At 43.4% G+C, this 25,262-nt stretch overlaps 1 protein-coding gene across 4 annotated transcripts in view; it reads right to left on the bottom strand.

The window, feature by feature from the left end:
• LOC129711996 (ral guanine nucleotide dissociation stimulator-like) overlaps positions 1-25,262 on the bottom strand; it is a 121,771-nt gene that overhangs the window by 37,704 nt on the left and 58,805 nt on the right. For 2 of the 4 annotated variants that reach the window (XM_055660104.1, XM_055660107.1), the window contains exon 1: positions 9,659-9,992. The exons of the other annotated variants lie outside the window; for them this stretch is intronic. In XM_055660104.1, coding sequence (XP_055516079.1) covers positions 9,659-9,841 — 183 coding nt within the window. In that variant the 5' untranslated portion in view covers positions 9,842-9,992. Of the gene's footprint in view, positions 1-9,658; positions 9,993-25,262 lie in introns of those variants that run through there. 4 annotated transcript variants of the gene reach the window in all.

Genomic DNA, 25,262 nt, shown 5'->3' with positions numbered 1-25,262 from the left:
TCCCATCCAACCACAACCCCTTACACTCAGCAGGATATTAGAGGCAATTTGCCTGCTGAGTGTTTCCAACATATGTTGCTTTGACACAAGAGTGCTAGCAACTAGGTTACAATGATATGAAGGTACACAAAAATGCTGGAGAAACTCAGCGGGTGCAGCAGCATCTATGGAGCGAAGGAAATAGGCAACGTTTCAGGCCGAAACCCTTCTTCAGACCCGAAACGTTGTCTATTTCCTTCGCTTCATAGATGCTGCTGCACCCGCTGAGTTTCTCCAGCATTTTTGTGTACCTTCGATATTCCAGCGTCTGTAGTTCCTTATTAAACAAGTTACAATGCTATGAGCTTTGTTATTCAGTGGAATTCAGTTTGTGTCCTGCCTGCACCTACACAAGGCAACTCTTTCATGTGAGAATGAAACAAAGGGGGTGGACAGGCTAGAACACAAGGAATGGACATATTCTCTCCCACTTTGGTTAGTTAAGGCTCTCTGGTTCATTTCTGGTTCATTTTCAAGGACAGATCATGGAAATTGTAACATCTGGAAGTTCAGCTTGTCAGAATATCCATGTTGTCTATTCAGGGCAAGAGGCATAACAGTAAGCAAGCATAGTTACTATTTAACATTATATTCAAATAGAGGCACTAAAGGGTTGAACAGACCTTGCTGAACCAGTTTTTCAAAGATAATATATTCAGAGTACATAATCAGAACATAATGTTCGATTGTGTGTTGTACATCACTGCTGATGCTAAGAAAGGCATTTCTCCGTACTTTAAGGTTACATTTAGACTCATTGTTTTGAAGGACTTAGCAACGTGAAGAGAACCTTCTCAACCTTCTTCCTCAAAATAACCATGTCAAAGTTGTTGCTAGCAGAATGAAATGATGATTAAGAACAAAAGACACTCTGAGAACACTTCCTCCTTTCATTGTTAAACTTTTTCCCTCCTCGAGTTGATGACTCAAGCGCTCAGCTACTCCCCGAAACCCTCAATTATCCATTCTTGATCTGCGAGTTTCGATGGTGAGCAGCAATGGGGTATCCGACAGCAGATGGCAGCAAACATTTGTCTTGTGTGGATGGTAGCGGTTTCTAATTATGCCATAGACACACACATACCCACCCACCCACAACCAGACATCCAGATCCTATCTTGACCTTGCATACTGTCTGTGTGGAGATTGTACGTTCTCCTTGTGACCACGTGGGTTTTCTCCTGGTGCTCTGGTTTAATAATAATAATAAATTTTATTTATGGGTGCCTTTCAAGAGTCTCAAGGACACCTATTGACCCACATCCTGAAGATGTGGGAGTCTGTAGATTAATTGGCCTTTCTAAATTTCGCCTAGGGTGAGGGAAGTGGCTGAGGAAGTGGGATAACACAGAACTAGTGTGAACGGGTGATCAATAGTTTTATTTAGTGGGTCGAAGAGCTGTATCTCTAAACTAAACCGCTGAGAACAATCGGGGGGCCGGCGGGGGGGCTGTCAAGAATGAAGGGGGACCTGGTGGGGGGGGGGGGGGGGGGGGGGGGGGGGGGGGAGGTGTGGGTTGGGGGATACCTGCTGTCACGTGCGGCAGGAAGGCAGTAGATAAGAATGTTCAGTGATTTTGTAACTTTCTCGGCATTTGCCATATGATTTTACCAGGTTACATTTCACTGTAACTAGGTACTTGCGACAATAAAACATCATTGAAATAAAGTGTCATGGAAACTATAATCGGAAGCCTCGCCCATTGGCCCCCCCCCCGCCCTCCCCCATCACCACGTTTGATGTTCCTGCACCTCAAGAGAAAAAAGTAAGCACTGCCGTCCGTCAATCTCGTGAGTACAAGACTGAAAGTGACAGTGAGTAGAATGAATGCAAGTGAGCACGTGCAGAGCACCAGATAACCCCATCTACTGATGCACCATGTATCTCTGGCAGCTGAGATAGGGCACTTTTTGGAAAAGCCATTCATAGAATTGAGGTAGTCGGTATATTCTTCACTATCCCTTTACTGTGAATATTTGTGGAATGTGCAATAAACACAGAGAGAGAGAGTTGAACTCCAATGCCTGTGTCTGCTCAGCTTGTCTGGTTATTGGGAGCAGGGACAGGGAGGAGCAGAGAGTCCTGCTGCCCAACATTCCTCAGAGAACCACATAAACAACTGGGGAACTTTGTCAAAACGATGTATGTTGAAACTGTTGTGTCCTTGTGGATTAGTTTGTCTTCCCCATTAAATCTTAATCTCCAGTCAAGTGTAAAAACTGCTGAATGTTTTCTTTCTAATTTTCTGCCTCGTGTCTCCCAAGATGGTTTATTGTTGTTGCACACCTGGGTCAGCACGATCCAGGCATCACTTCCATACAACAGGGAACCAGGCCCTTCGACCCACCGGGTCTGCGCCACCCAGCGATCCCCGCATATTAACACTATCCTACACACACTAGGGACATTTTTTTTTACATTTACCAAGCCAATTTACCTACATACCCGTATGACTTTGAAGTGTGGGAGGAAACCGAAGATCTCGGAGAAAACCCACGAGGTCACGGAGAGAACATAGAAATTTCAGAGATTCAGAAGCCACAAGGATTTAACTCCCTCTTAAATATAACATACAGTTCTTCTCATCTCGTAGTTTAAAGGATTGAATCCTTAAGGTACAAACTCTGTAGACAGCACCCGTAGTCGGGCAAACTCTGTAGACAGCACCCGTAGTCGGGGTTGAAGCCAGGTCTCTGGCGCTGCAAGCGCTGTAAGGCAGCAACTCTACCGCTGCGCCTCCGCACTTTATCTGCCTTCTCTTGAAGCTAAGCGGGGTGGGGAGTTTAGCGGGGAGTTTAAATTTTTTAACTCACAGAGCCACAAGTTCGTGCCTTATTTTCTAGATTGTTTATTGTCAGGAAACCAGCTGGCAGGGGGAACAAACATAGCGCCTGCAATAGAAAAGGCCCTACAATGACAGGAGAACAATCTCAACCCAGTTTGATTTTGAAATGTACACGGATCACAGAGAATGCAATCCCTCAGCATGTCCGTGAAGAGTCACAGACCTCCAACCATTGCTGAATCTCAATTATCTCCAGTCAGCGCCACAGCCATAATTACATCATTAATGCCCGACTTGAAACTTTGCAATATTCCCTGCTCAGGCTGTGTGACTAGCAGCATTCATTAGCCCCAACAATTGTGGCCTTGCACAATGCTGGGTCTATGAAAACTGATTTCAGCAACACATTTGCTCAATAATGTATTGTTATTTTGCTCAATGCAGGCCAGACAAATAGGTTAAAGGTTTCAAATGAATGCAGGGACAAAGAAGAAAAAAATACAAGCACGCTGCAGTTTTTATCCACTCTTTCACTCCACCAGGGGTTGCAGACCAGTGTTAGTGAAATACGCTGGGTCACTCTGGAACAGGCACGAATATGTGAAAGAAAGGAACATTTTCACAATGTAGCCAGTTCGTCAATAAATGCTGCAGTGTTAAGGAAGAACAGATCCCTCTTTTATTCCTACCATAAATGCGCATAATCATAACGACAAATGCCTCTACACTCCTGATCAATCACATTGGAGATGATTCAACCATTACATTTCAGCTATTCACCCTTAAAATTCCCTCACTGAAGAGGGCCATTTGGCCCATTGAGTCCATGCCACCTCCTTGTGAAACAATCCCTTCAACCCCATTTCCCCAGTCTTTTCCCAGAGCCCTGCAAATTATTTCCCTTCAAGTGTCTTTCCAATCTCCTTATAAAACTTTATAGCCTCAAAAAGGCTGGCAGTATCATCAAGGACCCACAACATCCAGGCCACACACTCGTCTCCCCGCTACCTTCAGGTAGAAGGTGCAGGAGCCTGAAGACTGCAATGACCAGGTTCAGGAATAGCTACTTCCCCACAGCCATCAGGCTATTAAACTTGGATCGGACAAAACTTTGAACATTAATAGCCCATAATCTGCTATTTGCACTTTATCAGTTTATTTATTCATGGATGTATATATTTATATAATGGTATATGGACACACTGATCTGTTCTGTAGTAATGCCTACTCTGTTCTGTTGTGCTGAAGCAAAGCAAGAATTTCATTGTCCTATCAGGGACACATGACAATAAACTCTCTTGATTAATTCTGCTTCCACCATCTTTGTTGATTGGAACTTCCTGGTCTCTGTGTAAAATGTTCTTCCTTAACTCTTCCCATGTAAGTTCTGACTGGGTGCGCCATGGCTGGTACAGCAATGCCAATGCAGAGAAATGCAAGATACTGCAGAGGCTGGTAGAGTCATCCAGTCCATCATGGGCACAGCACTCCCCACCATCAAAAGGATCTACCATGAGATAGATGCTGCATCTGGACAGCGACCTCTACCCTCAATGATCCCCTCCATCCGAACATTGCCCTCTTCTCATTGTTACCATCAGTCTGAAGTCCCACACCTCCAGGTTCAACAACAGCTATGTTCCTACAACTCCCAGGTTCAGCAAAATCCACCTCAGCAATGGAGCACTAATGGGAGCAGTTTCCATCCACTTTAACTCATCCAAATCAGTCATAACGTTGTGCGCATGCTCATTCTTCATTAGTGGGAAAAAATAATGACCTGGCTCTGACGAGTCTCACAGAAGTGTCAAACACAATGTGACAATAACAGGTGGTTCTAAGGAGGTTCTTAAATTGAAATTGGGAAAATACAAAGATGGAGGCGATTACAGAGAGAATTCCAAAGCTGTGCACCCGTTATCATGTGTCCTCAGACAGAGCGGCTACAGAACATGAGACTAGAATTAAAAGAGCATTTTAGTGTTGGTGGGCTGAAATAGGCAACTGAGATGGTGAGGTTGGCAAGTAAAACAATAACCTTAAGAAAGGTCATCCAAGATTTATTGCATGATGTACATCTGAAAGTAAACAGCAATGTGTGTATGTACCTCTGTCTCTAAGTGAGTGTATCTATGAGTATGTGAATGACGGACAAACTGATCTTGTCCCACCCTGACTTCACATTTCTCCACCTCCTCGCCCCGCCTAGATTCCAGCACAGTTACTGCTCTGTGGATTAAAGCAGCACCACTTCTTTGCAAGCATTATTCATTTTTAAAATTATGACAGCAATTTTTATATGCTGTAAGGGGAAAGCAATATTTCCAGATGGTATACCGATGCAACCATCAATCATTGTGCTGAGCTAATTCACTTGTTTGAACCCCTTATTTCTGTGAACAAGGTACTTGTTTTCTTTCTATCTCATGTGGAAACAATTATAGGCAAGCAAGAGTGCAGTTATCACTAATCAGAGCAGAGACGATTAACGCAAATAGCCGATGATCAGATGGGTCTATGTTCATCCTGATATTCAAAGCCTTCTTGACCGTGTGAGAGTCCCATAAATACCCTTTTAAAACAGATTTGTACATGAGAGTGCCCTTGGCAAGTCGTTTCCCCACCTTGTCTAAAGTAGTGTGAAATTTTACAGCTTCAATCTATTTTCTAGCTCTTTGCACAATGCAAGCTCTAACTAATTAACAATATCACTAAGCCAGGGTAGCTAGATGTAAAAAAATGGAGATACATCACTAGAGACAGACTGCTCTTCATGGCTTGTCTCAGGTCATGATATGGGTGCAAGGAAAAGTGCTCTACACCCAATGATAATGGACCTGACCAGCTGAGATCACTGGATGGTATAGTTTTACATCTATGATCTCAGCATTCCTTATGCTGGAGGGAAAATAATGTGTATTTATTACCAGCCTCCATGACCTTGGATACCCTGGAGAACTTTAAAAACGCGAGTTCTTGAAATTTAAGGAACCATAGGAACCAATTTACGTACAGCAAAGACTCCCAATAAGCAATAGTCAGATAATATGAGTTATGAATGTTGGTTGAGGAATAAACAAAAATTGCTCCTGTGAAATAGCAATGGGCGTATCCCATCCCCAACCTGCTTAGAGGGAGCAGCCCTGTGAGAAGCCTTTCAGTGATTCATATCTCGTCTGGCGACTAATGTAAGCTGGAGATGGGACCTGCAGCATAGATATGATTCATTGTTGACATGCAAATTTTCAGATCATAACCTTATTGTTACATCCAGGAGCAGCTGAGTGAATTGGCTGGATCCATATCCATGTTCCTTACATTTTCTACCTTGCATCCGTATAACCCCGTCTTACTTTACATCTTCAAGGCTTGGTTTCTTGAAAGGATATCGGCCTGTCATATGATTGATTCCAGCATTTCTTTTCCTTTCAGATTTCCAGCAGCTACAGTATCTTAATTTCTCTATTTGTAATCTGTTGCAATACAAATCCTCCTGCATGCAAGATTTTCACTGTACCTTGCCTCATTGTGCATGTGGCAATAAATTAGATTTAACCTGAATTCCATCCACACGTGACCTGAATTCCAATTCAACAACATTCCACATGATGGCCAGATGCCGATAAACAGCTCACAAACTCAACATAATATATTTCCTTTACAATTCCTTTCTTTTGGCAGTTATTCTGCATCAATGGGAAAAGGAGATCGTCCGAATCATCTTTAGGTTTCTAAATTATGCTAAAAGTTAAACAATAGTTACCAGAAAAAATCCAATATTATGAGCAAACATACCCCCTCACTACCATATTCAAGTATTTCTGAAATTATCTTAGATTTTCTGCCTCTGCTATCTATCCCCGAAGTGTTCATCGCAGCTCAGCTAATGATGCTTCTTAATTCGAAGATCGTGGGTTTAAATACCATACGAGAAGTTAGTTCTGATGGTATATGTATGGGCTGACTGTTTCAATTCTAATACCATGGGAGTGATCCACTGTTGGAATGCCCGTCTTTGTGGATGAGACATAGAACAGTGGATCCAGATTTCCTTGGAGCTGGATGTAGAAACCCTCTTGGCAGAATTTCCAAGACATCCAAGGCAATTTGCATCAATGAACACCTATCCATAATCCTTCATCACCAAGAATAGATAAATAGGCCATTGCCCCATCATTCTTTAAGGGAGTTTTCTGTGCACAAACTGGACACTCCATTTCCTATAGTGCAGCAGTGAATTCGATGACACTCATAACATTTTAGGATGCTATTTTGGTTGTGAAGGAGGCACTAGAAATATATTAATTGCTTTCATTTCCTGGTCTGCAGTCTCTATATTTGCCTTTTACAAGGCAGAACTAGGGAGGGGTCAGTTCTGGCCATTCAGTGCCAGGTGGTAGTAGTGATACTTCCACCGAGCTGCTTTGAGTTTCCTCTTTCAGTAGCTATATGAAACCGCATGCCTGTTTGTTAGCAAAGGGCAGGGGTAGGCTGTGGCCCTCCCCCATGGCTTAAGTGATGCCAATACCTATTACCCTGGTGACGCTTGATGAACAGCAGTGTTGGACAGAACTCCACTCCCACTCAAGGCTGCAAAAGGTTAATGATCTGTATGTTCAAAGTGCAGGGCAGCCTTCACTGGCTAATGTACAGAGCAGACAAGCACACTGCATTCCCTCCTCTTGATATTACAAAAGGAGAAATTGTTCTTGGTGTTCTATTGATGTGACTTTTGTTGAAGGCTGCAGAGCCTGTTTCCAGGTATTGTGGCTTACTGTTGGACATTTTATTTTAATCCAAGTGTCCTTGAGTCTGTTTTTTTTTTTTTTTAAAGCCACACCTACAATAAAACAAGTTGCAGAGGATTACATTTCAGGATGTTCCAAGACCACAGAGAATGTAGCTAGATTTTCCACTTGTGAGATTCAGTGCATCTTAAAAAGTAATTAAATAATGTTAAATGGACCTTACACCAGAGGCCGATTTCATTCCCGAATGTGATTATAAGGCATCTACAAAGCAGAAGAGGCTCAGATTAATAAAGGGCAATGGTGCAATGTTACCTTTAGGCTGAGCATTTATTAACTAAGTGCTAACTGTCCTGAACTGAGGAGGTAGATAACCTGCTATTATGGTGGTCGACTTGGAGACGCATATTGAACAGACAATGGCAGGATGCAAAGGCAGATTTCCTTCCCCGAAGGACATTAGGCATCTGATTATCTGGAAATGGGAGAAGCAAGTGCAAGCGTGATGCCTTCGGACGTCAAATGACCACTTTGGATGAGCAGTGCATCATATCGATTGGTGGCAGCAAGAACAGGTTAGTGTGGAGTTAGCACATCCTCCCTGTGACTGCAAGGATATCTGTTGTGTCCTCCAGTTTCCTCCCAGATCCCAAAGACATGCAAGTTTGCAGGTTAATTGGCCTCTATAAATTGCCCCCAGTGTGTATCTAGTGGATGTGAAAGTGGGACAACATAGAACTAGTGTGAACGAGCGATCGATTTTCAGTGTGGACTTAGAAATGGGCCTTTCGGCACACCATGTGGTATATTGCAATGAGATCGAATCAATACCACAGAAACACAAGGGCAGTTTCAACTTGGATTGCAGTTAAAAATGCAGTGGTCACAAATTCACCTTGGTACAGTTAACAGCCTAACTTTTCATCTTTGATACAGCAAATTACTGATGTCTCCTTGTGTCAATGAGCTATGTAGACAATTTTCACTCTTCTACATTTAGGACAAAAAATGGCCATTGTGTATCTATTTAGACCGATCCCAAGCCATTCCTTAAAAAAAAAATCTACAATTTAGCTACACAAAGTATGAGAAATCCTCTCCTGCTGCAGAATAAATTGCAATCATTGCACGCCTGAAATAAATTGTTCTGCAAACTGTAGTAAGTGGGCAGCTGGAAAATCACGTAATATTTGATTCGTTTGTGATACAAGAAAATATTTGATTCAGTTTGTGATACAAGAAATTGCAGATGCTGGAATTTCGAGTGAAAACACAAAGTGCTGGAGGAACGCAGTGGTTCAGCCAGCATCTGTGGAGAGAGGGGACGGTCGACGTTTCCAGTCGGGACTTTTCCACAGACCTCATTCCCTTCACAGATGCTGCCTGGCTCACTGCGTTCCTGCGGCACTTTGTTTTTGAGCAATTGAAATAGTTACACCAATTGTCTAGTTCCATTTACGAGTTCATTTTTTGTACAAAAATGGAACTCTTGGAGAGCCTGTTTTTCCCCTGAATAGGTCAAAAGTCTGAGGGGAAAAATAATGGAATAACATCCCATTAATCCGAGACTGGTGCTGATAATACCACACCCCCTCCTTCCCCAGGCGCGATTCCTCACTGGGTTACAGTAAGCAGAGTTAAACACATGATTAAGTGGCATTACAACACCTCATGACACCAGCGGGATTCCACTACACAAACACATTGCAGAAATTACTCAGAACTGCATAGTAACTGCGGGGATGGCTCATAATGCGCCAACTAACCGGTGAAAATATGTTTCCTGCAATCACAGAATCCTTCCAGACCGCGGATTGCATGCCAGTTCCTGGTCAAAAAAAAACAAATACGGCAGTCCCATCCCCTCCAAACTTTTTCCCCTTGCTTGTCCGTCCAATTCACTGACTGATTTCGTTTCCACCGTCCTTTGATGCAATTCCGGATCGAGATTATTCTAATATATTTGCAGCCCATCTGGACTAGTTTCTGGTCTAAATGTTTACATCTGTGACCGCAGTTGAAGCATCCACTAACGGAACCGCTCCCTTCATCACAGAGGGAGTTTTACACTCCATCCAAGCTTACCTCGGTTAGGGGTAGATCGGGATCCAACTGCGTGAATCTGTTGAGGACCACGGAGCTCGGGTCTCCAGTCACCTCCAGTCTCACCGCATCCCACAGGTTCTTCATGCGTCTCGAACTGTCAAACATCTTTTGCCCGCCGTCTGCGCAGTCATTTTGCAACTCCGGCCACGTTAGGTAAACCATGAGAAAGGCTTGCGTGTATTGTGCCCCCACTTGTTAAAAATGACAAGAAACAAGCTATCTCGGTTCGTAAAGAGCCAAGGGCGAATGTAAACACGAGTGCTGGGTCCTTTTAAAGAAAGACCTTGCTTCAACTCAGCGGAGCCGCGGCTGAGCCATAAATGGGATGTGGCAGCGAATGACTGCGATTCACACCCGCCCTCTGGGGCAGCCAGCCAGCCCAATGATGTCACCATTGTTCAACGGAGCCTCCTGCAGACTCACAATAGTGGACTAGACTTCCCTGGGCACCGGATTGCATCAAATATTCAATACACAGTCCACATTCCAGTTGATTAAATTGTTTTAAAATCGCCACGTTCAACGTGACCTTTAAATGAAGTGCATTGCTTTCGTTAAAAATAAATTCAGACCATCAGTTATTAACCGTTTGTTTCTCCGACTACACTCCAATCCAGTGTAGACTGTACTCCACCACATGTTTTCTGGCCCTTGTTTTCAAGCCACAGCTAGCTCTATGTTGATACCCCCAAGAAAACGTCCCTGTGGAGACCTCGGTCTCACTTTCAAAGGGCACTTTGGAGAAGAGTTTAGTTAGGTTGTAAATTTGTCACTGATACATCTGGCCCGTGGAATCACAGCCAAGTGGCGCAGTGCAAAACAAAATCATCAAAAAGCAGAACGAATTATCTGATGCGGCATCGCAATTCAATGCTAACAAATCGACAAGTTCGAAGATCGATGACCTTCTGAGTGATCAACAGTTAGAGTGACAGACCATTAAGGCTTGGTAGAAAAACACTGCAGCCCAAGGTCCTACCGCGGCTGGACAGTGAAGGGGCTGGGCCCTGCTAATGATTGAACTCCGCAAATATTTGAATGTACAGTTCAGAGGCCTCTGCTTTGTAAACTGTACGTATTGTTTTGATTGTGCAATAATTCCATACACGTGATGACATTATGAATGTAAAAAAAATAGATCCATTATATTTCAATATATATGTTCTTATGAATACATTTTATTCTCCGAATGACAGTGAGCTTGGCTGTGGGCCGGTTTCTATGCTGCAAGACGCTGTGATCATGAAACCGTCCCATTTTCACCCCCAACATTATTGGGTCCAGGAAGCTTCCAACCACAGTCGCTACTCCAGGAGGGACGCAAGAGCAGTCACTATGTTGCCCCGTGTGGTCAGCTCCGGCACAACATTGCCGTCAACTTTAATTAAAATAAAAATATTAATGCTAGAAATCCGAAATTAAAAACGGAAACTGCTCGGTAAAGTCAAAAGTCAGACAGCATCTGTGGAAACAGAACAATTTTAATTAATCAGAACTGAGAAAGACGAACAATTCAGATGATCCCAATTTGTACGAGAAATCTAGGTACCACCTTGGCAAAGCCATCAGGGACGTCGCAAAACAATTCCAGACCAAGCTATGGTCCCAGACTAACCACGCAGACATCCATCCATCCATTCTGGCAAGACTCGCATGTGATAAGAGTCTACAAAGCGAAGTTGGGCCGAACCCCTGCAACAATGTATCCCTCCCCGACAAGCTCAATTTTAACAGGTCAGTGGAGTGAAGTCACCTGCCCCAACAGCATCGGGTGCACATGTACCTATGGTCACCGTCACAGATATTAGATTGGCCTTCCTGAAAGTGAACCCATGGAAAATCAATTGGAGCTCTCAGAACCTGCATGGACCAGCGGCTGACTGGCTATTTGCAAACATCTTAAACCTCTCCCTACTTGTATCTGAGGGTCCCACCAAGGGTTGCCAACTGTCCCGTATTAGCCGGGACATCCTGTATATTGGGCTAAATTGGTTTGTCCCATACGGGACTGTCCTTGTCCGGCCCCGCCTCACCCGTCCCGATGAAGTGCAGCCCATGGAGTGCAGCTGCAGAGCCTCCCCCAGCTGTCCGACCTTCGGACCTTCGCTTACCGCGGACACCACCATCCTTCTCCCTCCTTCTCATGGCCGATCATCGGTTCAAGAGTTGGATGTGACGAATAAACTCGACTTTGACTTTTGGATGGGTTTTGGACTTTGCACTCGACGCCACGCAGCCCGGGCTAAAACTCCTCAACTGGCCCGCCGGCCAGCTGGGCTTTGTGTGCAGTCCAGCACCCGGGCCAACTCATCATTCACCCAGCCACATCCGAGTCGGTCAATGAATTGTCGTCGGGAATTAGTCCCTTATTTTGACCTTTTGTCCCTTATTTGGGAGTGAGAAAGTTGGCAACCCTAGTCCCACCTGGTTTAAGAAGAAGAATATCATCCCAGTGTCAAAGTAAAACCAAAGATACTATGCGATAATGACTACCCTCCAGTGGCTCTGACATCCACCATCACTAAGTGCTTTGGGAGGCCAGCCATGGTGTATACAAACTCCAGCCTCCAGACAGCCTTTTGCTGTCTGGAGGCAATTTGCCTAATACTGCAACAGGTCTAAGGCAGATGCCATCTCCCTGGCCCTGAAACATCTGAATAACAAGGACACCTACATCAGATTAATGCAAACCCATCACCAAACTCCAGTGACTAGGACATCCACCATCACTAAGATGCTTGTGGGAGACCAGAAACATGGTGTATACAAAGTAGGCCAGCGGCCCCAGACCTGCCTTTTGCTGTCTGATCATGGCAATTTCAGTAATACTGTAACATAGGTACTAAGGATCCATAGCCATCTCCCTGGCCCTGAAACATCTGAATAACAAGGACACCTACATCAGATTCAATCAAACCCATCACCAAACTCCGGGACCTAGGTCTCAGCACCCCCTCTGGATCCTGGTGTTCCTGACATAGAAACATAGAAAATAGGTGCAGGAGTAGGCCATTCGGCCCTTCGAGCCTGCACCGCCATTCAATATGATCATGGCTGATCATCCAACTCAGTATCCTGTACTCATAGGTACATGTGATCCATAGGTACCGCAATTAATAAGGAAAGGCAACAAAACATCCTCTATGATAATTTACAGCATTGGTGCCCACAAGGCCTTATTCTCAGCCCCATAACTAGGTTTACAAATTTGCAGATGACACCACTGTAGTGTGCCAGATCTCAAATAACGACGAGACTGAGCACAGGAAGGAGATAGAGAGCTTAGTGGCGTGGTGTCAAGGTAACAACCTTTCCCTCAATGTTAACAAAGGGAAGAAGCTGGTCTTTGACTTTACGAGTGGGGTAGGCTGCACGCCCCAGATGGTGCTGAAATAGAGATGGTCGAGAGTTTCAAGTTCTTTTGTGTAAATATTTCCAATAATGTGTCCTGGTCTAACCATATTAATGCTATATCTAAGAAAGAATACCATTGCCTGGACTAACTCAGAAGGAAATTTGGCATGTTTCCGATGGATTTACCAATTTCTACAGATAAATATAATCTGTATGCATCACAGCTTGGTATAGCAGCAGCTGTGCTCAAACTGCAAGATATTGCAGAGATGTGAATGCATCCCTGTCCAGTCTCTCCCCCACACTGCAACATGAAAGCAGCCGACATAATCAAGAACAACTCACAACCCGATCATTCTATCATCTCCTCTCTCCCATCGGGCAGAAGATACAAATACTTGAAAGCACATCTCAACCAGAACACTGAATTGGGATCAGAGTATTCCTCTTGCTCTGACATTCTGACAAGCAAGTAGCATGATTGGCAGTTAAGGCAAAACACTTAGTTCCATGCAACTGCAAAATGACAACATTACCATGGAGTCAGAACTGTCTCATTTTACTTAGCCCTAGCCGAAAGTCACATGATCAGAACTCCTGGAATGTTTCCAACTCAGAACTGGAAGCTCTGCTGTGCTTTTCAGCTTTATTCACTAAGTGGTCTACCCTCTGATGGGAGCCTGGCAGTGAGTGTCCTTAATTAGATTTACTGATCAGTCCAGCAGGTTTTAATGATTAACATTGTTTTCTGTCGCAGTTGGCAGCAGGACTGCACTGCAGGAGGGGAACTGCAGCAGAGTGGAATGCAAGCTCCTGCCAAATGATGACCCCTGTCTCATCGGGGATACCTTGCACTGGGGCTGCTTTCAAAAGAAGGTCGGTCGCTAATCACAGAACAATAATTTCAGATAATTGACAACAAAAAAAATATCTGTGAGGTGCATTATAATCTAGCATGCACAAAAGGATAGAGTGGCGGACGCAACTCAATGGCAACTTTCAATTAAGAATCCATTATGAACTTGAAGGGGAACTGGAATTAATTATTTCCACGAGTAGGCACAGGCAAGGTAGACAAATGTGATGCTACTTCTGCAGGAAAAATGTGAAGGACAACATTTGATCAATATCACCATCCGACTCAGCCATGCCAGGACTAATATTTTTCTTGAAGCACTTTATTCAAGTGGTCGTTCTTCACTGGTGACAACACAGCATCAGCAGGCGATTAATAGTCACGTGCAAATGTGGACCTGTCATCACCTGATGTTCACACATGCACATTGCCACAGTAATTAGTACAGTGAAATAACCCTTCAGAGATCGGGAATGCTGAGGCTTCCTCGCTGCCAGCTAAACTGAGACCAACTAACGGCATCAATAGGGATCAAAACACAAAATAACTAGAGTTAAGGGCCTGTTGCGCGGACATGGGACCTAACGTGGTCGCTTGAGCCGTACGGCCTCGCGGGGCCGGTCCCACTTCGATCGCCGGAGCCGTATGGAGTTGTGCGGAGCTAGTCCCGACATCGCGCGGGGCTCCGAAAAACTGACCATGTTTAAAAATTACGACCTGCCGGCCCGCAGCCGCTTCAACGCCGTGACACTCATTCGACCTCCGCGCGGCTCCCGCTTCTGGTTTGGTCGCGCTTGCCGCATGCCGTACGGCTCAAGCGACCACGTTAGGTCGCATGACTGATTGCTGCATGCAGGCGCATGCTGGTGGGACCGGCCCTTTAGGTCGCGCTTGCTGCATGCAGGTCGCATGCTCGTGGGACAGCCCCTTAACTCAGTGGGTCAAGCAGCATCTACGGAGGAAATGGATGGGCGACATCTTAGGTCCCGACATTTTTGATGAAGCTTTCAGCATCTGTTGAACCTTTTTCAGCACTATCTGGGGGATGTTGCTTTGTTCACTGTGTAGTGTTTCTCGCTATGTTTCAACATGCCTCACCAAGGGTCACTGTAATTCTGAACTGGTCATTTTACTAAGGTTTAATATGAATTACCTTGCTAACCAATGCTGCCCTTTTCGAATCGCTAGCTTAGTCAATGAAACTGTGTGCACTGTAGCCTGTCAAAATGGACATGCCTGATTAATCCATACAGAATTGTGCTGGCTGAATGATTTTCTGTGATTTTGTTTGACCTCTACTCCATGCTGTTTAAGATGTAAAAGAGTTGTCCTTGTCATTTTTGATCTCTCCCCCGCTCTCTCTTCCTCCACCCGTTAGGTGGACCAGGGAGGGGGGCTGCTGAGAGGAGATGAGGCTGCAGAGAAGCTGAGGGAGAGCGGACAAGGGACCCAGTGACCTTCCTTCCTTGGCCCGAGGACTAAGTAATTGGCCTGCTTCCAACCCCTCCCCTACCACAGCTGCCACAATCAGTTCTAATCCATGGGGAGCTGGGGGATCGAACAAGTGTTTGACTACAACTGCTCTGCAGCGTTCCACCATTACAAGTACATAGCATCATCAATCACCAGTGTGTGTCACTGTGGCCTGTAGCCAGCTATTGACTGGAGAAACGGAATAGGCCGTAAATGGCAGCAATTCGAGGAAAGGCCTGATAAAATCACGACAGAGTGGATACAGATAAACTGTTCCTATTGAGGGAACTACGAATCACAGAAAGGCGAGTGGCAGCAGACCCAAATGTGACATGAGGAACAATATTCTATACTTACATCCGGCGTAGTTGTGGAGTCTGACTGAATTGTTGTGTTAAATATTTAATCATTTGCAAGGCTGTGGGGGGAGAGCGGGAGGGTGCTACTCGCTAGATTTCTCTTATCTATACTGACAATGAACTGGATAATCAGCTAATGTGTCGCGACTATTTTGGATCCTTTGATGAACAGAGTGGAAGTTCCTCGTACAAAGACCAAAGCAGTGACTCGCGTGTTTTTCACACAAATGCTTACTGCCCTGAGGGATGGTTAGTTTAAGAAAGAACTGCAGATGCTGGGAAAAAAAAATCGAAGGGAGACACAAAATGCTGGAGAAACTCAGCGGGTGAGGCAGCATCTATGGAGAGAAGGAAATAGGCAACGTTTTGGGTCGAAACTTCTTCAGTACTACAATTATCAAAACTGACAATGTTCTGCCTATTACTTATACTAGTAACTTACTAAAGTTAGCAGTAATTTTGCTGGTTACTGTGCATTGGTAGGTGACAAAATTATATATATGTTTCTAGTTATAGGTGTTGAGAAAGACTATTAAGGTTACAAGGGAAGATACTTAATCTAAGAGTGAATGCCAGTTGATGAAATTGAATAAAAGATAAAACTCATTTTTCGGCCAACCTTGGCAAGAATACACTGGAAACAAACAAATTCATCTATCTGAAATGTGAAATGGCATGAGACCAAATCAACGACTGAGATGTGGCAAGAATTTGCAAAACCCAATCTGTCCTATGCCATGCTGAAAAACATCTGGATGGCAAAGTAACGGACTGCAAACAAAACTGTAGATCTTTCACAGCAGATATCCTCAATGTGTTTATATGGTTTATATGGGGGTGCTGGCAAATTTGAACATAAACAAAGTGCTGGGGGAACACAGCAGCACCTGTGGAGGGAAATGGAGAGATGACGTTTTGAGTTGGGACCCTTCTTCAGACAAATTTGAGATCTACCAAAACAAATGAATACAAATGAGCTCAGAAGTTTTAAGCTGAAAACCCCCTCAAAAATGAGAGCTGAATTAAAGACAAAAGCTATTGTCCAAACTCTATGAAGGAGCAAATGTAGCAATATCGTTAGCTCCACTGCCCAGAACACAGGTCCAGGAACAGTCAGTGGGAATAAAAGGGGTAATCCCAAGGTGACAAGGTAAAAAGGAGATGAATGCGTGTAAATGAGTGTCATATTAGCAACACCGGTGCACTATTCCAGAGAAACTGATGTGCCATTCGAGGTACAAGCAGGATTGAAAGAATTCTCATTTTCAGAAGTTCATTCCCAATAAAACTGAAATCCCAGTTCAGATGAAGGGTCTTGCCCTGAATTGTCAACTGGTCATTTTCCTCCACAAATACTGCCTAGTTACTCAAGTGGTTTGTTTTTTTGTTCAATTTCCAGCATCTGTAGTCTCTTGTGCCTATAAACAATCCACTCAGTAGTTTTCCAATAAGCCACGTTGCAGTTCAATGGGAAGTTTTCAGAATTGTGCTTCAAGGATATTTTCATTCAGAGGTTGGAGATTCCCATAAACGCAAGGAATTGGAAACAACAGTTCCCCCTAACTGACGGGTTGAAGAAGCAAGAATAGTTTTGTGTTAACCTTAAACGGTTTAGTTAATGCCAATTGGAGAAATACTGGATGTGCAACAAATGGTCACAGCATGTCCGAGTCAGGATGGGAAGTGAGCCAGATACCACACAGATCTCCGTCCAACAACCCTTGCATGAAGCACACAGTTAGGACTCAGTTGTATTTCCTTCTTAGCTTTGCTGCGAGTATCAACTGTGGCTTAGTGAGATGAACCAAGTCAGAGCTTTGTGCATTCAATTCCCAGGGGAGAATGAAGTCTAGTGCGACAAAGAAGGAAGTCCAGCCTTACTATTTGGTCAAAAAAATATCACATGTTGTTGTTGTTACTGCATCATTACAGAAATTATGTGCGAAAAATACTCATGTTATCCAGAGAAAACACATAGCACAGTGAAATTTCAAGTATCTTCCTGATTAAGCAGAAATCCATCAGGAACACCAGGTGTAAGCCAAGACCCTCGGATGTTGCCTTTGTAAGATATTCAATTCAATTCAATTCAACTTTAATGTCATTGCACAAATACGAGTATGGGTACAACGAAATGCAGTTTAGCGTCAGTCCGTAGTATAGTGCAATATAGAAATAAAAATAAAAATACAGAATAATCAAACAATAATCGAACAATGTGGACGGAGAGACTGGAGAAGTCTATCGGCGGGACTCCGAGTTCAGCAATGTGATGGTATTATTGTAGAAGCTGTTCCTCATCCTACTGGTACGAGACCTGAGGCTCCTGTACCGCCTCCCTGATGGGAGGAGGGCAAACAGTCCATGCTTGGGGTGGGAGGGGTCTTTAATGAACTTCCTGGCCCCTGCGTAGATATGCACAGTTTATGGACCTGTGAAGCTGCTTTAAGTGTTTTGATTAATATTACAGAGAAGGCCATCATTTGCTCATTTTTAACAATCGGGAAAACAGATTTTGGCAACTCAGTCTGGATTGTCGATGACAATGGGGAATGAAACCTTTCATTTTCCACTCAACTGATGTCAGCATCATATGGAATAATCCGTTTAGTGTTAGCCATCTAATCTGGCACAAGAATATACCATTGCCCCCAGTATCAAACGGCAAACACGACTGCATCATTTTAGGCTCAAATTTAGGGCAAATTTCCATTGCTGGCTGGCAGTTGTTGGGTTAAAGCTGTTCAAACTCATTGCCGACAGGACTCTTATATCCAGCCATGGGAGGGAGGCACCCACTTTGTACTGAAATTAATACAAACCAGGCCTGAGGATAAGCACTGCACTCCCCCGGCACCAGTCATTTCTCTTAAAAGACAAACTTAATTATTTTTTTCTATAAATTTGCTTTTTAAGTCGGCAACAGCAGATTGGGCTAATGATATAAAGCAGCGTGCAGCAATAAATGCTGGTTGGAATGTGCTTGTACGGAGTTAAATCAAGAATCTAATGTCTAGTACTTTTGATAATTCACCGGGAGTCACAAATACAAATCCTACCAATATAACTTAGGAATGCAAGGAATGAAATAAATCAATGATTTTAAAAGATAAAGGCTAATCTCTGAAATGGATACAATGAAAGTACAGAATATTGTAACTCTCTGGGGAGGAAATCTTAATCCTTATTGAATCTGGATTATACCCAATTGCATCACAGACGATGGTTGAATAAGGACCAGTAACTTCTAAATTGCAATTGTAATGTAGGTAAATGTCCCGAGGAATGACATCGCACAAAATTGATCAGCAGTCTCTGAGACATTATTATTGACCAATGCCTCTGATCAGGAAGGCAGATTGTAAAGGAGGAGAGTGCGAGTTGGTGAGCAGTGAAAGAGAAAGAGCAAGAGTGTGTATTGCTTTATAAACCAAGGAATTACACATAAGAAAAGGGAAGTGCGTGAACCTGAAGCTGGAGGTATCACAGTGTCCTGGATAAGCTTGCAGAGATAAGGAGGGGAAGGCTATGAAATGAATCAAAATTGAGGATGAAAGGTTTGTTAAGGTGTTTCCATGACCAAGGGGGCTTGCTGTGAGTTAATGATTTGGCGGGGTTTGGCTGAACTCAGGCCAATGGCAGGCAGAAGGTTGAGAAAAAGGCAGTGGGGGTGCCGTCCATAGTGCTCAGAGGTAGCTCCTATCCCTGCTTCCACCGCCTCACAGGCAATCACTGCCACAGAGCAGCCGAGAGTCAGGGATGACTCGCCTGCTCTCAGCCACCCTGTTCAATCAGCATAACTGTGGTTTTAACTCCAAGCTACTGGGTAGCACCATTGTTCAACTGCTGCTTTACACATGGCCCTCAGGCCACCTCTTTCTTCATTATGCCCTCTCCCAACACTCTTGAAAATAGTGATTATTGGCAGATATATCCTTGGGACTTTTCCAAAACACTCTCAGACATTCTCCCTCCTACTCTGACACTCCTCAAAAACTGCAACCATATACTTAAACTTTACGTAAGCACAATAAATACAAGTGTAATCCAACATTATCCATTAATATGGCTGTCTCCTCACAGTCATGTTTCCTTGGCAAGGGTCCAAAAATGAGAAGGATCATTCTACCCTGAGAAGCTGACGATGGCCACATTGTTTCTTGAGACGCTCCAAACCATCAATAGTGTCTCTCGAATGTCAGCATTAGTCCCTCTCCAAAAGGCAAAGTGCCAAATCCATCACAATACAGTGGGGGCTACTGTACTCAGAGTCCTCCTTGATGGTTCAGCCAATAATCATCCCCCACTTGCGAATTCCGATCACTGAAGAGGATCATCTGGTCAGTATCCTGTAGTCACTCCATAAGTGCTTCATGATGTCTTTAGAGTGTTCTTAAGTTGTAAACTAACTATTCAGATCAAGACTACATCCATATTTGATAACCCGAAGCTCATATCTATTCTCTTACCTGCAACCTGTGCAAAATATAAATGGTGTAGATCTTTACATTCAGTGCAGTCACAGGAAGAATGATCACACTTTAACATCTCTTTAGTGTTCTGGTCTCTCTTGGATAACACAAAACCAGATATCAAACTATTGCAACCTCTCCTCCTGGGATCTGTGCAGTGACTATTTTATTAGTTGAATCTTCTGGAAATATCACGCCAAATGCCGTCATTAAAGGCTCTTTGTGAATGGTTTCTGCACACTATAATTTTTAGCTGGAAGAGGGTGGGATTTCCATGGGGCTCCTGAGTCTGGGCTGAGCATACTTAAGACAATATTCCTGCTGCAGTGTGTGCAAGTACTCTGCAAGATGTGTGGTCGGCTTTGGAAGGATGTGGGGAGGATTAAATTGGATGTTATTGTTTTGTGTCATTCTTCCCTCCTGCATCTAACCCCTCCGCCGTCACCACTGCTGTATCAATGCTTATCTATCTGAGGCAGAAACAATGGCAAAGAGCTGAGCTGGCCCACTGCATTCTGTGATAAATAGCATCATTATTTTTGCTTGCTTCAAGATAAGATGTGATCCAGGGAAACAGCTCATGGGGCACAGGCATTTTCCGAGGGGGAGGAAAGACGACGACTCCTCTGGCACACTGTTTAGATCATGTGGTCTGTTTATTGCTGAGCTGGGGAAAATAACTTTTAGTGTGTGGCAGCCCCACGACCTCACATCAAACAGCAGAACAAGCCAGTCCCGTTAGTGAATGAGAAATGAGTCACACACAGATAATACTGCATGGGCTTGGCTCAGAGCCAGGAGCAGAGCACTTTCTCTTGTAAGAAGCAACTATTGAATCTGGAAGCCTTTGAGGGTTTGACGAGTTTCCTGTTATTCTCTCAGTGCCTTTGGATAAAATCTTCAATCATAACAAACCCACTTCAAATAGCACAGTGGTGCAACTGATCGAGCCGCTACCTCACAGCTCCAACAATGCCGGTTCAATGTTGATCTCCAGTGCAATCTCTTTCGTGTTCTTTTGTCTCTCCCTTCGATAACAGAAAACTAAACATTAAACTAATGCAGTCTTTCCTCTTGGGATTTGTGCAACGAATGTGTGGAGTTTGTATGATCTTCCTGTCATTGTGTAGGTTTCTTCCAAAATCGTAAAGATGTGCCACTTGACTGCTGTTAATTGTCCTTTGTGTTTAGAAAAAAATGTAGAATCTGGGGCTAGTTGATGGGGATGCCAGGAGAATAAAATATAGGATCAGTGTAAATGGGTGCTTGATGGTTGGTGTAGGTTCAATGGCCTACTTCTGTGCTGTATATTCCATGACGCAGTGCATAAGAAAATAACATTGTTTATAAGATATATAGTTTATAACATATAAGATAGTAGGCACAGGCCCAACACCCCCCTATGAGCATGGTTTGACATCCAACACGATCATGATTGATTTATTAGCCTCAAATACTGTTCTGCCACTAATCAGTTGAGCTTAATGCAGTTTAAAATCTGGTCAAAGACACTGATAAAATCCCACTGCTCTTTCAATTATACTATGGGAATCTTTGCCGGGTAGAATGAGTCTTGTGTTTAACATTTGAGCTGATAACTTCACCCTCGTTCAGTGACTGTGATGTTTGAAACAGCTCAACTCAACACAGAGAACCGGATAAATCTTTGCACGCTGCATAGCTCAGCACTAAAGAAGAAGCAACTTTTTTTATTCATTCAAGAGAAATGGACCCTCACACAGGCTGAGTCAGGTTGCCCACCTCAATGCCCTTGGGTAGGAGGCAGCGAGCTGCTTTCTTGAACAACTGCGCTTCTTCAGGTATTGGTGTTCCAGACTCCATCCTCACTGCCATCTGAGTAGTTTCATGAAGGTGTTGAAATATAGTCACTGGTGTAAAGCAGCAGTCAATTCATACACAGCCAAGCTCCCAAGTGGGCAATGAGATAAAAGCTTTGGTTTTAAAGATTAGTTGGGGGATATACATTGGCCAGGGCACCAGGCACAGAAGCCATCCTTTTAAAAACAGAGGAACCACTCTCTGTCTGAGAAGATAGATGGGGTTTTGGGTTTAACACACATGACAAGAGCCCAGTTATAATCATGTATAACCACAGTATCCCATTGCTATGTCTATATATTTAAATATATTAAAATATATTTATTGCTCATATCCTTTGTCGCTCTTCTAGGGAGATGCTAACTGCATTTCGTCGTCTCTGTACTGTACACTGCACAATCACAATAACGTTTGAATCTGAATCTGAATCTATAGATATAGATCACATAGAGCTTTAGTTTAGCAACCTTCTCCCATGGTTGTATGATCAGAAACTACAAAACATACAGTGATAAAAAATTATACGTTTCCAATATCAATGGAAGGACTAGAAACCCATATTGTTTATTAAAGCAAACAGTCTTTGCCAGGAGTGCATATGGGACCTGGTTGATGGAAATCAGCTCACTGCAGAATTTCTCAACACTCCGTGACCAGACTCATTTCCAGGCATGCAAAGCTCTGGGCTGGGAGCACAAGTTCAGGAGTGACACCATTTCATTCCTCGGCGTGACCCTCTTGGAAGATCTGTTGTCAAGGTTAAGAAACACTTCACTACTGATCTAAGCCGGAAGCTCCCACTAGTGCATGACATGCCCTCCTCATTGTCCACAGCCCCAGGACCACACAAGCGGCAACAGTAGCTCGGTTGGTACCCGTCATGCTTCCAGATTGGAAGGCCAAGGGTTAATGCAGCACATAACTCAGGCTGAAACAAATGTAAGATTATGGAAGATAGACACAAAAAGCTGGAGTAACTCAGCGGGACAGGCAGCATCTCCGGAGAGAAGGAATGGGTGATGTTTCGGGTCGAGACCCTTCTTCAGGTTAAGGAAGTTCGACAATGTAAGTGGTGCTGCCTTTCAGAAGGCAATCTCTCTCTCTTCATTATAGCATTCAGCTCTCCCTACTGCCTCTGAGCTTGCATGCTTCTTCCTAAAAGGGTCGCCTCATCTTGGCTATAAATTCCATTATACACCTTTCCCTTTTTTTTTCTATGACCCACAGCGTTTAGAAATGTGAATTTGGGGTCACTTTGGCAGGACATACCTATTTTATTTTGATAAACTGAACCCTGGCCTCCTCCTGCAGTGCATAAATCCTCCGCACAAAGCCTGTATTAAATGGAATTCCCCAAAAAGTTTGAGTTAAATTGGGTTTATTTGAAATGCTGTACCAATTATAATTGCCACTGGCCATTTCAGCAAAAGCATTAATGGGTAATTCCCAGGAAATTCCAGGGAGATGAGTTTCCAGATCTCTGGTCATGTTTTGTTGGAAAATGAACTTCCTCTGTTGTGCAGAGAAATAGGACAACTTATAGCATAACAAAAGGGAAAGTTGACTTTCCGCTCTTCATGGCCCTTCCCGCTCAACAACCCCTGTTCTTTCCTCTGATCCTGCGTTGAATTTTACTTTTTAGACTCTATATCCAATTTCCATTTCAATTTTACAATTACTTTTATTTCCACCACCCTCTGGGACATTTTATCCAGCTCACCAATTTACATGCCAAAAAAAAAAAAATCCTGAGACTTTTGCCAGGTTTCCAAAATCTAAGGCTCCTGGAAAGAATTTCTCCATTCTACTCTATCAAATCAACTTTTTTTTAAACAAAATCTCTTATTAACCATCTTTGCTCTATACTACCTAATAACCCAGACTTCAATTAAACATCAGATTTAAATCCTGTAATTAAAAAAAATTGAGGGCCTGGCCAATATGTTCTCTTTGATCACCATCATTCATCATTGGGAGCTTTCTATGTGCACATTGATTTTCCAGTTTTACAGTTTCTCGTGGTAACTCTACTTCATAAGCAATGTATGTGTTTGTTATTGTCTCGTGTACCAAGATACAGTGAAAAACTTTGTTTTACACGTTTGCTAGACAAGTCATACCATGTATGAGTAGCATAAACCATCCATACATGCGTTCTCTAGGCTAGTGCAGAATGTAATGTTACAGCTGCAGGAAAAATCCCCCCCAAAATGTGCAAGGACTGCAATGAGCTAGATTGGGAGATCAGGAATACATCCTTAGCTTATGAGAGGTCAGTTCAATAGTCCTGATAAGCGCTGAGCTTTGAGATTCAGGGGGGCTGAAATGCATGTAAACACAAGTCCTTTCTTGATTTTTCCTCTAATACACCAACATATGTCCCAGAGGAATTCTTGAGAAATATCTTGTGGAAATCCATTTCCAGAGAATTGGCCTTTATTGTTTAGAGCTCGGCAATGTGGTCCACCTTCTTTCAAAAATACACCAACATTACGAGGGGAAGGGGAGGGCAAGCAGACATCCTGATCCCATCCATTCTTCTGCAAGGAATATGGGTTGTGGATATTTAAATACCTACGTCCCCTTCCTACTAGAAATTCAAAAAGGTCCTAAAATGGACAGAAATTAAACCTAAAATCATCACCTATCCATATTCATATTTGGATCCTTTGCATCCACTTTAAAGACAGGGAAAAGATCAGTGCAGCCTCTCATGCATAAGAAACTTAAGTTACCTACAATGCTGCCCTGGCAGCATCATCAATATAGATTTTCTTCTCAAATGATTCAATTGTAGCTTAACCCCCAGGCATCCATTCGGTTCAGGAGCAAGTGCACTAATAACTGACAGATGGTCAACACTTGGCTAACAGAGGTGAGCCTGAAGTAAAACAATCAGCTCCATCCTAGCCACATGCTCCACTATGCTTGCTTTTCCCCCCTTCTCTCCTCAGGTGCCCTGCCTCCTTGGATTGTGGACTAAAGGAACATCCTTTCTCACCTTTCAGGGTGGAATTAATATTCATTAGTGGTAATGAGAAAATGAACAAAGGATTGGGCTGATCAGATAAGTAGATTTTGTTTCACAAATAGCACAATCTTCTAGGCTGTGTAATCCCCACCCCAAAATATGTTTGACAATTTTCATTCCAAATTAGGAAGTTCCTGATCTAGGTCCACTGTGCATTAAATTTTTCATTTGTTTTCTAAAATAAATTATTAATTCTCTC

This window comes from Leucoraja erinacea, chromosome 31 (genome assembly GCF_028641065.1).
Source record: "Leucoraja erinacea ecotype New England chromosome 31, Leri_hhj_1, whole genome shotgun sequence".
NCBI lineage: Eukaryota > Metazoa > Chordata > Chondrichthyes > Rajiformes > Rajidae > Leucoraja > Leucoraja erinaceus.
Note: the sequence above shows the minus strand (reverse complement) of the source record. Positions and strands in the feature narration are given on the sequence as shown.